Source organism: Octodon degus, unplaced genomic scaffold (genome assembly GCF_000260255.1).
Source record: "Octodon degus isolate 3935 unplaced genomic scaffold, OctDeg1.0 scaffold00050, whole genome shotgun sequence".
Taxonomy (NCBI): Eukaryota; Metazoa; Chordata; class Mammalia; order Rodentia; family Octodontidae; genus Octodon; species Octodon degus.
This window is the reverse complement of record NW_004524626.1, coordinates 5,156,743-5,171,560: the sequence shown is the minus strand read 5'-3', so window position 1 is coordinate 5,171,560 and position 14,818 is coordinate 5,156,743. Positions and strand designations below refer to the sequence as shown.

The following is a 14,818-nucleotide window of genomic DNA, read 5'->3' as shown; positions in this document are numbered from 1 at the left end:
AAAATAATTAAGATGTGGTATGTAAATCGTGTACCAACTCCCGCGATGAAGGGAAACATTAAATACTGCAAGCATGTACTAATAAAAAAAAATTAAAGCAAAGAGAGAGAGAGAAATAAAGAAAGTCCTTTCACTGATGAAGAGCCTCACACTTGCCCTTGTTTCTGGCCCCTCCTCAAAATTCCTTCCCTATGGCATCAGGGAGGCCTGGGCTCAGCCAGAGGAAGTCAGGGCCATATGGCTCTCGCTGAGACTCAGCTGCAAGTGACAGCACAGTTTATTCCGAAGAGACCCCAAAGGTGAGGGGATTCAGTTGGGTCCCAGACCATGGGACTCCCTGCGACCCCTCACTCAGCGGCTCCACCCGCAGCCAAAGCCCGTCCTCTGCGCGCAGGATCAGCTCGGGTTTCCTGCGCGGCTCCTTGTCATCTGGCAGGATGCGGAAGTGCAGCAGAGTCAGCGCCAGCGCCACCTTCATCTCGGCCATGGCGAAGGTCTGCCCAATGCAGTTCCTTAGGTCCGGGGTAGGGGGTAGGAGGACACTATGACAGCTCTGGGACCGTCCAGGTCTGTAGTCCCCAAACCTTACCTGGGACTCCACCCGACCCTGGTCTGCTCCGGGAGTGAGGGATCTAATCAAGCCCAGACCCCAACTGGGAGTGTATGTCCCCCGAACCAGGCTGAGACTCCAGGGTTGAGTCGCACAGGTAGGCACGGAGCAGGTTCTCAGCTCATCCAGGAGCCCTCTTGAGTCTACCTAACCACCGTTCTTCACAATTTGGCGCAAAACTTGTGTTCAGGGGTAGCACGGATTTCCCAGCTGTCCTCCAAGACCCCACCCCCATCAGCCCCTCCCAGCTCAGACACTTGCTACACCCACCTGGGCCCCGCGGAGAAAGGGATAAAAGCCAGAGGTGACCTGTCCTTGACGTTTTCTGGGTCAAAGCGGAAGGGGTCATAGACCTGGAGAAGACAGGGAGCCATGGTTGCTGGGTGGAGTCTCTTAGCACAGACAGGGAGAGCAGGTGCGGGTGTAGCAAGCAAAGATGTCCTAGTCCAAACCCACTCCCTCCACTAGGATCCCAGCAATATACAAGCATAAGGGGGGAGGAGGAGAGGAAGCACCTCAGGGTCCGGCCACACAGCAGGGTTGTGATGGGTCCCAAAAATACTGATGAGGCAGGTAACACCTGAAGAGAAAAGGGCACAGTCAAGACAAGAACCCACAACCTGATGGACCCTGATTCTTGCCCAGGAGCCTCCTCCCCCTCTGTAGCACCTTTGGGGATGACCCGGCCATCTGGAAGCACAACGTCCTGGGTGCAGCGTCGGGAGATGCCAGTGATTGGGGGATGCAGCCGCAGACTCTCCCTGAGGCACATGGTCAGGAAGGGCAGTTCATACAGGTCATCCCTAAGGAAACCACAACCCACAGCTATCCAGGGTGATAACATACGCCACCAGCCCCATGCGTTTTCTTGGTGAATCTTTTCTTCCTGGAATAACATAAGCTATAATGGATGACATGTTTGAGAATTAGAGAAGCAAAAGCATTCAAAATTATGCTAAGAATGTCCTGAACTAAGTCATTCTTCTGCCCTCACCCTCAGGAAGGAGCTCTTGAATGACAGATCCCTGAGCAGGATCTTTCCCAAGGCTGCATAGTACAGGGTGGGCTGGACACCCAGTGGCAACAGGCAGGCAGAGAAAGTGTTTGCAGAATAAGACTGGAAAGGTGAGTGACACAGGTGTTCAGGACAACAGGTAGATGACTTTTACCCCCAGTGGTCCATTACAAATCCGTCACCAGACCTGTTTCTGAACTCAGCTCTTATACTCACCCAGAAATTACAGTCATAATGCCTTTCCCCCAGCAAGAGAGAAGAGCCATCAGTGTGGCTCAGGAAGAGAATGTGCCGTCCGACTCACCATTCAATCTCTTCAGATTCGCAGTCCCTCAGGAGCTCTCGCACCTCCTGCCGGCAGCGTTCCTGGTATTCTGGGTGCCTTGCCAGGTTGTATAGAGCCCAGGAGAGGCCACTTGCCATGGTGTCATACCCTGAGCAACAGCACAGCAGCCTTTTGTCTTGGGGCTGCTTCAGTACCATTGGGTAGTAGTCCAGGACAACCATATGCCTGAGACCCCCCAGGAGGAAAGAGAGATGAACAGAGTAGGAAGAATGGAAAGACCCAGAAGGGTCCTACTATGCCCCTGGGACAGAGAGAGACCCATATGAAATCTACAGAGCCATACTGGAACCCTCACCCTCAAACATAAAAGTTGCAACCTCTGCTCGGATGTCCTCATAAGGCAGGTCCCCTCCGTATTCATCCTGGAGAGAGGGCAAGAATCCCTGAATGACACCAGCTTTCAGGTCTTCTGAGAAGCCTATATAGAAACCCAAGTCCTCTCATACCACTAGATTACCCTTGGTAACTATTCTGCTTTGATCTAAAATAGCCCCCAACAATTCTGATGTGTTTAACTTCATCAGTGAATTAATCCATTGTTATATTCATAACGTAATGGTATTCCTGGGAGATTATAGAAATGGAAGGGAGGATCTACTTCAAGAGGGTTGGTAATGGGTGTATGAACTTGGGGACTATATCCAGTCACCAGCCCTTTCATCTCTGGCTTTTATCTTTATTCTCTGGCTTTCAAGAGATGAGTGGCATTCCTCTACCATATTCTTATGCCATGATATCTCTGTCCCCTCTCAGGCCAAGCAATGAAACCAGTTGACCATGTAGAAAAACTTTGACCCATGATAAATCATTCCTCTGGTAAGCTGTTTCCCTAGCTGGGTATAATGGCATACACTTGTCATCCCAGCCCTCTGGGAGGATAAGACAGGATTGTGAGTTTCAGCTTTGCCTGGAACTCTTAACAAGTTAAAGAGATTCTATTATAAAATGAAAATTATAATGTAAAGTGTGAGTGTAACTTAGTGTGAAGGCCCTGGTGTCAACCTCCAATAATACAAAAAGTTTTGTTCAGCTATTTATTCACAGCCATGAAAAGTTGGCTGTCAATCTCTACAGCCAGTCCTCACCCCACAGACATCCTCTCTGGCTTCCTTGGCTCCCCTTTGATCCTTGGTTGGAAAATCAATAATCCATTAATATTTTTAGTTTTCCATTGGATGAGAGATTTCTGAGGAAAAGTTAGTGGTAATATGAGTTAAAAGATGATTAAGTGAAAATTTCCCATGGAAGGTTAATATAAAGAGCTATTCTGAAAAAAAATTGCCTATATTCTCAGGTCCTACATCCAATCCTGTTGACTCATCCCCCTTGGAGGCGTTTGTTTTGCAGGCCTATAGACTTTTTCCTCTGCACTGAAAAGAATTTGTTTATATTCCAGAATGAAGTTCTCTTCCCCACCCCTCTCTCCATTCCCTCTTTTTCATTCTCCACATCTCCCTAGAGAGAAGATACAGATATTCCAGGTTTTATAAATAAGCTCCAAAATTAATAATGTACAGCCCTCTTCCTGGATTGTAAACCCTGCCGCACATACAGGTAAAAGCATTGCATCTCCCCAGGAAAGGGAACCATAGCAACAGTCCTGATCTGGCTGCTGTTATCACTGTAACAAATGGGTTGCCTGATACAAGAGTTTGATACATTCTGTCAACATAGATATAAATATAGAGATGCATAACTAGTGTACTTATAACTGTGCCATTATCAATACAGGAAACCTCCAGGTCCTTCCTAGTTTTGGGTATAACAATCCTCCAATCCTGCATTCCAGAGGAATCTCTGAAATATGCCTGGCTTGTCACTCCTTCCTCTAATAATTTCCATGACTGCCCAGTGCCCAAGAGTTAAGTCTAAATTATTTGATCTAACATTTAACACATGAGCCATTCTACTTCTTGAAAACCCACCTTACTCAGCAAAAGCACATCAATGAAGTTAAGAGTTTTGGAATTGAGCTTGCATAAAGTAAGACAACGCTGCAGGATGGCAGTATCCGTGAAATTATACAGCAGGCTGCAGAGCTTCTGGAAGCGCCGCCCATCACAGGTGCGTTGGTACAGAAATTCATTGTGTAGGTGGAGATGATCGATTCTTTTTGTCACAAGGGCACTGAGCTCCGAAATGATGGAAATATATTTCTCCCACTTCCTGTAAGAGAAGGTCATAAAGGAAGGCAAAAACTTCACATACCTGAAACCTGAGGAACACTTATCGTTAGCCTGGAGCTAAGTCACATTAGGAAATTGAGACTCTTGAAGCAAATGACCTCACCGATCCATGGTGGGAATGAGTCATGATGTGACTGTCCTCAGCCTCTTCCTTGGTGGCATCCCATCTCTGTGAGATGCTCTATCTACTAGGCATTCAGAACATAGTATACTCATTCTTCCTCTCCCCTTGTTACTGCTCAGTATCCACTCCTGTTCTTTCTACTTCCTGAAACTTTCCATAAATTTAATTTCTTGTTCTTTTCTAACTGGTCAATGGACCAAAAATTCCATAGCCTTCCTTCTAGGATTCCATGTTTCTAGTATTTGCATGTTGGTCATTGTTCCAGAGAGCTCAAATCTGATCATGCCTATCATCAGCTCTGCTATTGTTAGGAAGTGTCCTCAGGAGGAACATACATCCAAAGATTTCCCCCCAGTTTGTGGAGCTATTGGGGTGTAGTAGAGCCTCTATAATGTGGGGTGAAATGGAGAAGAGTTAGACAGTTAGGGTGTGTCTGTCCGGGGCTATTGGGAACCCACCACTTCTTGTTTCTCTTTGTTCCCAACTCCCATAAGGTTAAATACTTTTGTGGAATGCACAACTACATCATGATGTACTGCTTTAAAACTCCAAAAGCAACAGAGTCAATAGACCATTGACTGAAGCTGCTTAAACTGTAAGCCAAAACAAGCCTTTCTTCCACATAGGGGGACTATTTCAGACATTTTTATCATAGTAACACAATCCTAATTAACACAATCTCTAAATACTTCCATGGTTTCTAAGAGGTTCACTATCCCCTTATCAAATAGACTTTTCACTATCCTTAGACCTAGCCATCACCTAGCTACTCAACCTCGTCTCCTAGATTTCTCCTGTACCATGTACCTCTTTGCACACACTTTGCTCATTTGAGCCTCTTTATCATTACTCAAATGAAAAATGAGGAAGGACCACTCTCTCTCTACTTCCTTGTCACTCAATGTCCAGGTCTGACCCACCTCCTCCAGGGAGGTTCTTCTGGTCCATCTGGTCAGTCCTCCCTCCCCATGTTTTCTTATATGTATGGCACAGGTTCCTAGCCCAGGGAAAGGACTCACTCCTGACAGTTGCTTTTGGTGCACAATAGGCATTTGTAAAAGCAGTCCAAGGTCATCAGGCTGATGTGCTCAAACATCTCCAGACGGGTGCTGCCCTCTGAAGCCAGGTGCTGCCACTTGGCCTGGACAGAAAAGAAATCAGGAATGCCCTGAGCCATGGCTCCTTTGAGCTCCTGCCAAGCCCTCATCACCAGGATGGACTCAAAGCATACTGATAGTCCTCTACCCTCAAGAGGACCAGGGTTGTCTGAGACCAGAAACTTACAATTACAGGATGGAGATTCAAGGCTAGAAGTCAGGAGCCCTGAGTTTAGATCTCAGCTGTGTCTCCCACACTCTGTGTGAGTTTCTCATCTCTTTGCCTTCCCTTCATCCCACCTGACAAATCTTCAGTTACTGTTAAGTTGAGCTGCTCTGGTATTCAGAATATATGGTTCATCAATCTTTTCTTTCTTTCTTTCTTTCTTTCTTTCTTTCTTTCTTTCTTTCTTTCTTTCTTTCTTTCTTTCTCTCTCTCTCTTTCTTTCTTTCTTTCTTTCTTTCTTTCTTTCTTTCTTTCTTTCTTTCTTTTTTCTTTCTTTCTTTCTTTCTTCAGACTGGGTCTCTCTATGTAGCCCAGGCTGGCTTTGAACTCACAGCAATCCTCATGCCTCAGCCTCCCAAGAGCTGGGATTACAGGCCTGCACCACCACTCTTGGCTGCCCCATCAGTCTTGGCTCACTCACTTACAAATCTGTCTGACCTTCCAGTTCTCCATCTCTAATGTGAAAACATCTCAACCTTATATGCTATCAAAGTTACATTCAGCAGGATAGATTATGGGATTGTTCCATGGCATCAGCTTAAAAATATTGCCCATGTTCAACGAATGATGACTTCCCACATCATTAGTGTTGTAAATTGATTTGTACACATCCCTCTGCCATGAGAGATACTTCCTTGTGGGCCTCGATCATGCTGTGGGGATATGCCAAAAATGCATTCCCTTGGCACTCTCCACCTGGATAATTTCTCAGAGTTATATTTAGAGAGAACATGCAAAGGAGGATGGGATGCCTTCCCATGGACACTTTTCAACAGATGACTTTCAACAAGATTTATCCACTGTAGTGCCATATACACAAGATCAGGCATCAAATGCTACCTAGAATTATTGTCTTCACATGATTTGGGTGGCTTGGAGGAAGAATGAAAGGCAACAAAGAGTGCATGCTGCTTGTCATGCCATGAACAAACACCTTTATCTCTGATACAGTAATCTTGGGTCTTCTGGCCGAATCCATGAAACAGTACCAAACTAACTTAGCCCTTTGAGGTAAGGAAAGAAGCTCTAAGCAGTTCGCTAAACCTTCACCTCCAGCCCTTATTTTCGTCCTCTACCTATACTCTATGTATTGTGATTTCTCAGCAACTACATTAAGAGGTAGACCCTATCCCCCCCCCCCATATTCTGGTGCTAGATTTCTGACTTTGGTCAGAACCATGTGTTGCAAGTGATGAGATCATAACTACGATAAACCTAATCCTCCTCTCACTCCCATGTTGTTGCCATGTGAACAACCATGTGATGTCTTTGTAACAGAGTGAAGCGTGTAGACAACTGCATGCTACACAATACCCCATTCTATTTCTTCTGGAAGTTCTCCCATCTGGTGTGATTCCAAATCAGCTTAGTGTCTGCCAAATCTCAAATATAGGAGAAAACTGAGCTTAGATCAGCAGAGTTGCCTACTAGACCCTCAGTAGATAATATGCCATGAGTGATGCCTTCCTGGATAAGGAAAACCAGGACCTACACATTTATCAGAGACCCTTGCCACTTTAAAACAGTAAGTTTAGAAGTGGCTTGTTACCCAGAAGTAGCTTCAGTGTAATCATTCTTCTTGTGTTCAGCACACAGGACTTCTGAAGAGGCATGGAAACTAAGCCTTCTGAGTGCTACCATGTTCGAGGGACATGAGTCCATTACATTCTCTAGATCATAAGTTAAGATCTTTATCCCCATTTTACAAAGAGGAAACCAAGGCTGAGATAGAAAGAACAATGTCTTCAAAGCAACCCACTGGAGCCAGAACTGTTAGCCTGATCTGTCCATCAGGGATTTGCTTAGATGCATGGGATATGGAACTATAGGGGCTGGTATGCACCATGGCCCCTTTACCCTTCAGGTTCTAGCAGGGACCCTGGGCTCAATAACTCACATGCATGATCTTTGTGCAGTCACTGAAAACCTTCACATAGGGCTTCAGGATGTTTAAATTGAAGCTTGGTGTCAGCACATGACGGCGGTGACTCCACTTGTGACCAGCACTCAGCAAGAGCCCGCCCCCTGTTGGGGAAGCCATGGACAGTGGGCAAAAGGTAGCACCTTCCTCTGAACCCCCATGTTTTCCCCAACTCCCTTCACCTTCAGGTACTCACCCATCCAGGGTTTCAGGAAGTTGTAGGCAAAGACGTCCTTGACTGCAACCTCAACTGACATAAAGAGAACATCAGGGCAATGGAGAGGGATAGGAGTGGAGTTTGGAAGGAGGTGGAGGGTCGCAGCTAGAGGTCTGCATGTTTTCTGTCAAAGCCCACAATTTCAGCATAGGAGACCAGGACAGAGGGTGGGGGGAGAGGTAAAGATCAACCACACCAAGCAGCAATTTAGAGCAAAGGCACAGCCTAGTACAGGATAGCACGCCCAGCACACCTTAACATGGCTCCTACATGGTCCAACACATTCTGTCACACCTATGCATAGCAAAACACTCAGTAGAGATCTTCACATAAACCTATGGAATGCTGTACACCATGGCACTCTCTGAATTCTGATAGAGACATGGGACATGAGATATAGACACACACACGTTTATATGTCCTAATATAGCCATAGCATATATGGCCTAACATAACATGATATAACATGCTCTTAAAAACATCAGAGGTGCTCTGACAAAACCTCAGTGAGCCCCATGTACAGTATCTAGATATTGTCCCATTATTATCCCAGATGTGGTCCTGATGGGACACAAGCAGGGTTCAGACATGATGTGGATATATCTTAAGGCCTGACTCACGCAAGACTGAAATAAGATCTTGGTCTTTTCTAAGAAGGATTCTAGGTTCCAACCTCAGTTCAGCCAAAATATAGTCCAGATATAAACATAAAAAAATAAAAGATTCTGTCAAAGAGTAGGTCAGATAAGAACAAGACAAACTGGACTTTCCCCCAAATGTCCATGGCCCCCACTGAGTCCCAGACATGACCCATGGGAATTGAGTATGTAAAGCTGAAACCAGATGCCACAGGGGCTCTCAGCTGCTAGCAATGACCATTGCATTCCCTGCCCCCCCTTTATGTCTTCTTATGCACTATTCAGGTCTCACTGGGGAGCTCCTCCCCTGGGAGCATACTTTGTGCACCAGAAAGTGTCAAGAATGATAAGTGTGTTCAAAGTAAGGGGGGTATTTTGAGGGGGATTTATGAAAATGTGAATTTTCATGTAATAAAGTTTAAAATTTTAAATGTTTAATATTTCAGTCACAACTTTTATGTACATAGAGATGTTTCACATATTATTATAAGATCTGCTAAGGCCCTCAGAGTGCCCAGAACTCTAGGTTACAATAAAAATTAGTTCAGGTGACAGCAATGGAGGAAGGAGAGTGAAATGAGGGCTGGAAAACATATAAAAGATAGAGGAAAAAGCTCAGAGAAGAAAAAAGTTGGGGTCAGAGTACTTCAGGGCATGCATAGAGGCAAAGGGTATGGACCTGGAGAGGCTGAGGTGTACCGTGGCACCCACCACCTCAAGATCTACAGGGGTACCTGAGGCACTGAGGACACACTGGACATCGTCAGGGTGGCACAAGACGATGATGGGCATCTTGGGGCCCTTCCACATCATAAATCCCTGGGGGTACGTGGCAACCAGCTGAGCTGTTTCCTTCAAACCCTCCTCCGTGGAAGGCATCTATAGGCAAAGCATTGGTTAGCTCTTGAGATCGTTCACTTCAGGTATCTACTTGGATGAGGGGCACCTGGAGAGCTGGAGCGCTGGTGAGACATGATTCCTAGGTGCTGTCTGATGGTGTTCCCAGAATGTTACTGTCTGCACACATAGACTGAGAAAGGATCTGCAACCCCTACAAGCTGGGGCTGGAATATCCATTTTCCCTACCCTCAGATATCACTATTCCAGGCCCTCAAACTTACAGACTGTGGGACATGGAGAAACCCCAGCACTCCTGCTTCTCAGGGCTCTAGACTCAGACTAAATGGAATACATGACCAGCTTCCATGTTTCTCCAGCTTGCTTTGCAATCTCCATAATTATGTGAGCTAAAAATTATAATAAATTCTCTCTCTCTCTCTCTCTCTCTCTCTCTCTCTCTCTCTCTCTCTCTCTCTCTGTCTTTCAGGTTTGTGGGTGTGTGTATATCTGTATGTATTTGTATGTGCATGTGTGTGTATTTGACTCTATATCCAGTCATGTGCTACTTAATAAGGTTTCTCTCCAATGAAGGCAGTTTCATAAGATTGCAATGGAGCTGAGATATTCCTTACTGTTTAGTATTTTGGTATAAATTCTCTAAGTTTAGAGACTTTTAGATCCACAAGTATCATTGTGTTCCATTGCCTATAATGTTGAGAACAGTATTGTATTGTATAGCTTTGTATACAAAGAGAAATAGGTTAACCTGGGTGTGTAGTAGGCTAGATCATTTAGGTATGTGTAAGACACACTGTATGATGTTGGCACAAGGAGAAAAATCACTCCAAAACAAATTCTCAAATGATGTCAACATCATTAAGTAATGCCTGACAAAGTATACGCTCTTTGATTTCATTTCTCTGGAGTACTCTGTCTAAAAACCAATTACAGGAGTCATAGCCATTCTCTTCTTCAGCCCATGGAGATGACACTGCATCTATGATGAACATATGTTCAAATTTTCTAAGAATGGGAAGAATCTCTGCCTTCTTTTGTTCCTCCCCCCACCCAGGGCCATATCCAACTTTCAGTGGTACATCCGAGGGTACATAGAGAAGAAAAATGCCTGTCCACTGTGATATCCATCTTGAATTGAGAAGAATTTTCTTCTACCACAAGCAGCTCTAGACCAAGTTGTATACACAGGGGAGGTCAAAATCAGGAGAGAGATTATGGGCAGTAGTGTGGCCTTCAGATTTATCCTGAGGCTTGGCCCACATCCTTTCATGTCCTGACCAGTCCGTATCACAGCCAGTTCCTACCAAAGAGACGCTTCCTCATACTATGGACCTTTCAAATCCCAGGAAAACTGAGGTGACCTCCAATTCTCCATCAAGGAGGCAGCTCCCACCATGAACACCTGCTGCCCACCAGACTCTGAAACAAAGCGTCCTAGGTTCAAGACCTCACTAAACCTATGTACAGGCTTATCAATTGTCCCTTTATAAGTGAAGCACCCAAAATCTCATCACTCAAAAGGGTAAGAAAGTCTACCAAAGGTCTCAATGTTCCCTTAAGAATGAGGTCAATAAGCTGGGGAGATAGCTCCATGGTCTAAGCACCTGCTTGGCAAGTGCAAGGGCCCAAGTTCAATTACCTGTACTGCACGTTGTGCTGGCCCCAGAATTCTGAGCTCACCATGCTGGCCCCAAAACCTTGCACGGTGGTGCACAGACTAAAGGATCACTGTGAATCTTAGCTGTGTAGTTAGAACCCATATCCAATAAGTAAAACAAAAGCAAGCAAACAAACAAAAAAAGAATGAGGTCAAGGAAGTATTCTGAAAGACTTGAGTAGCTATCTTTTACCTAGATTGGCCAGAAGGCTCACTGAAATTTTTTTGGGAGAAGAACAAGATAAGAGAAGGTTATCCCAGGAATGCAGCAGGGGAGTCAGCTTACACCTATCTTCTAGGGGCCCAGCTATGTCCCTGTGCTGTGCGGAAAGATCAAATTTCATTCTTATGAACAACTGAAAACCCAGAGATAGGTTGACATAAAAACACAATCCAATCAGGAGAACAGTGCTCCTCAAGAGACAGCAATTCAAGTGGTGGAGAATGTAGAAAAGCAAGGGATCCTCACTTTCTTTAGCCCAACGTGGGAACTACTCACAGGTGCACCAAGCAGGGAAGCCAGGCCTCAAATAAAGCCAAGAAATGGGAGGACAGCAATGTGAAACAGGCTTGAGATGACACAATGATGGAATTAAGGTGTCACACATAGCTGAACAGGCCATCTCCCTTGTTTCTCTGTTGTCCTAGAATCCAGCCCTCTGATCAATGCACAGCTTTATGATATGATTCTATTCCTGATACTTCCACTTGGGGGGGTCCACATCTCTGCCACACTCACCATGCCCAAGTGACCAAAAAGCCAGTTTCTTTTGGGGGGCTGAGGGAAACGGTGGAGGTGACAATAGTATTCATAGCAGGAGGAGATCCTCTTGTGAAGATCAATAACGATCCATCTGACCCAAATTACTGCCAAGATCAGGAAAAGAAGGACTTCCTCTGTACTTAGTTCCAGCCTGGATTGGCTCAGCTGTGTCATCCTGCAAGACAGGATAAAGTAGGAGCTTGTGAGGCCCAGGAAGAAGACAGGGACCTTCAGAGATACTACAGAGAGGCAGTTTGTGAGAGTTGTAAGAAGGGCATGAAGGACAAAGGAAAATGAAGGCAATTTAGGGGAAGGAGCAGGGAAAAGAAAGAGGAGAAGTTCAAAAAAGAAAACCTGGAAGCAGAGGAGAAAAGAAAGGAAGAATGATCAGAGTCCTGATGTTCCTGAGCCACAGTGGTGGTTAGGAACTGTTACCTAGAACTACCAGTTTCCTGGACCACATACTTCTTGGAGCTTCCAAGCCATGGCAATGACTCTTCCTTTCCCCAAACATGGCATTCCAGCCCCAACACACCCAGCCTGTTACCTTCTATCAGGAGCAGCTTTTCCCTCAACTTTCTCTCTCCTTCTCTGCAACTTCCTTATTCCTGTATGGTGTCCTGAAGGAAGTTACAGGAAGCCAGAATGGACAAGACCAACCCATCCCCACAGGCCCATTTGCCTCCTTCCTGCCTGGACAAGTGGCCAAGTCTTGGGGGTGGGGCTATACAGTTACAGAGAGAAACCACCTCAGGATCACACAGTATGGACATCGAGGACTTGGCATCTTCCACGTGGACTAGAAGCAAGTTTGGTGGAGGTAAAGGTGACTGTAAGCCCTCAATTGTACAGCTGCCCCTGCACTTCTGAGGTCAGGATGCAGGGGATAAAAGCATGAAATGGAGAATTCACTAGCTAGACCAGAGCAAACTCCTCTTCACATGTGTGCTGGAAGGGCAGCATGCATCATTTCTCAGTGCAGAATTCAGAGGCTCAGGGATAGAAGCCACTGGCCTACCAGCTACACAACCTGGCAAGAATTCAACGCCTGTCCCCACCCCTGCCCCTCATCGCCTCTTCTACACCAAAAGTAGTTCACAGTGTGCAGCAGCTATTTCTTTTGTACCATTTTGGGGTGGATGGGGGAATGTAATGAAGAGTTAATACCTTTTTATGTTGTGTGTTTTTTGCCCTTGCACCAGTGTATACCAGCTACAAGTTGGAAAGTCTGTGTGATTGTGATCACATGGTGGCAACACTAGGAATCTAAATTGGGGGTATAGGGCCAGCAAGATAGCTCAGAAGACTAAGCTCCTGCTTAGGCAAGCACAGGGACTGGGGGTTCAATCCCCAGCACCACATGCTGTGCCATCCTCACCCCCCTGGGCCCGCTGAGCTGGCCACTGAGACTGGGCATAGTGGTGCACACCTTTAATCCCAGTGCTAGGGATGCTGAAGACAGGAGGATCACTACGAGTCCAAGCTGCATAGTGAAACCCTGTACCAGATAGATAGATAGATAGATAAATAAATAAATAAATAAATAAATGTATGTTGTATTCCTACCACTCCTCTTATTTTTCAGGAGTTTACTGGGTACATTTTAGAGTCTTTTGTGCAGAATTAACCCTTCCCTTTAAATGCTGTAATTAATATTAAAAACTAGAATTTAAGCCCTGCCTCCAACAAATCCAGAGACTCAGTTGATGCCTGATATTTAGGAACAAGAGAAAAAAAAGTCCATTTCTGCAGGGGATTTCCCACATCAGATTTGGATGATAAAGAGCCCAGCTAAAAGAGCATATCTGGAGGCTGTGCTCTTTTGGCTATTGGAGGAGGGAGAAAAGGGAAAGAAAGAACATGGGAGAAGAAAGACAAGTCCCTGCCCTTGGTGACAGGGTCTAGAAAGAAGAGAGCAAAGTCAGGGGCCCCTGAGTGGAGTTCTTGACATGCCCCATCTTTGCTCTGATTTACTCTGATTTGTTGTAGGGTAGCCCTCTTGGGCTCAGTTTTGTCATCTGGAAAGTGGAATGTCAGATAAGGGCCTTAGAGAGAGATACAAGAGGGCTCCCTAAAGAAGGAAGCCTCAAAAGAAGAAATGAAGAAAAGGGACTGGAAGTTCCTATGACAGTTGCTATGATTCAGCACTCTCCTCTGTGTACAGATTATAGATGAAGTACTTCTACTGTGTTCTGTATACTCCACATAAGATGCACTACTTGTTTAGATACAAAGCATACTTACTGTGTCCCAGGCACTCTCCATAAGCACACTCACTCTGTGACATTTTCTCCCCTGTATCACAATGCTCATGGCTTCCCACTCTCCTCCCTCAACACCTTGATCGAAACCCTGGCAATCACAATGGAGGGAGAGAGAGGCTCACATGCTGGAAACCAGAATGACTGCTTTGCAAAAAGAAAAACCATCTCAGAGACAGCAAACCCCTAGAAGTGTCTCAGAGATTAAAGGAACCCTTGTCTGTCAGAACTTTGTCACAGTGTGAACTAAGCAGGAGATGAGAATTAAATCAGAAAGAATATTTAATTAAATCACAGAACTCAGAGGTTCTTGGGCATAAGAGAGCCTAGGGGAAGAAAGAGCCTAGACTTCTGTGGTTCTTTATTTGTAACTCAAGGACACGAGAACGAAGATGTAGAAGAAAAGCATTTTACAAAGTACTGTACAGGACTTTTTGTCAGAGGATATGGCTGGAATGAGAGTTTGTTACACAACACATGTTGACCTAGTTCAGGCAATCTTATCAGGGTAGGGGGACACAATGGCCAAAGCAGTCATCTCTGACAATAACTTGCTATTAATTCTGACTGTTGTTATATAGACTCTACTGTAAATTCTAACTATGCATTCCAGGATCATGGGACCTATGAGCTCAAAGGAGATATAACTAAATACACAATAGACTTAATAAATAAAATAGTCATCAGATTTACAGAGGACGCTAGTAAATGGCTAGCTGACTAAGCAAAATGATGCAAAATGTGAATGACTAGTTTAACAAAGAATTTGAATCCAAGAAAAAGTATCAAAGACGGATCTAGAAGATTAAAAACTCTACTGAAAAAAAAGGCAGAAGATGTGACTAGCGTGAGGACAGACTGTTGGAACAAGGGATAGGGCTGACGTCAGTGACCAATTA

At 45.1% G+C, this 14,818-nt stretch overlaps 1 protein-coding gene across 1 annotated transcript; it reads right to left on the bottom strand.

Moving 5' to 3' along the window:
* Window positions 1–277: 277 nt before the first annotated feature.
* Window positions 278–11,832, bottom strand: LOC101571858 (cytochrome P450 4F4-like). Its single transcript, XM_012515061.1, has 12 exons — window positions 11,635–11,832; window positions 9,115–9,259; window positions 7,722–7,775; window positions 7,502–7,629; window positions 5,301–5,422; window positions 3,897–4,137; window positions 2,267–2,333; window positions 1,930–2,059; window positions 1,280–1,413; window positions 1,126–1,190; window positions 881–963; window positions 278–512 (listed from the first exon to the last, which is right to left on the bottom strand). The coding sequence occupies exons 1-12, from the start codon at window positions 11,830–11,832 to the stop codon at window positions 278–280; spliced, it is 1,602 nt and encodes a 533-aa protein (XP_012370515.1).
* Window positions 11,833–14,818: the final 2,986 nt, after the last annotated feature.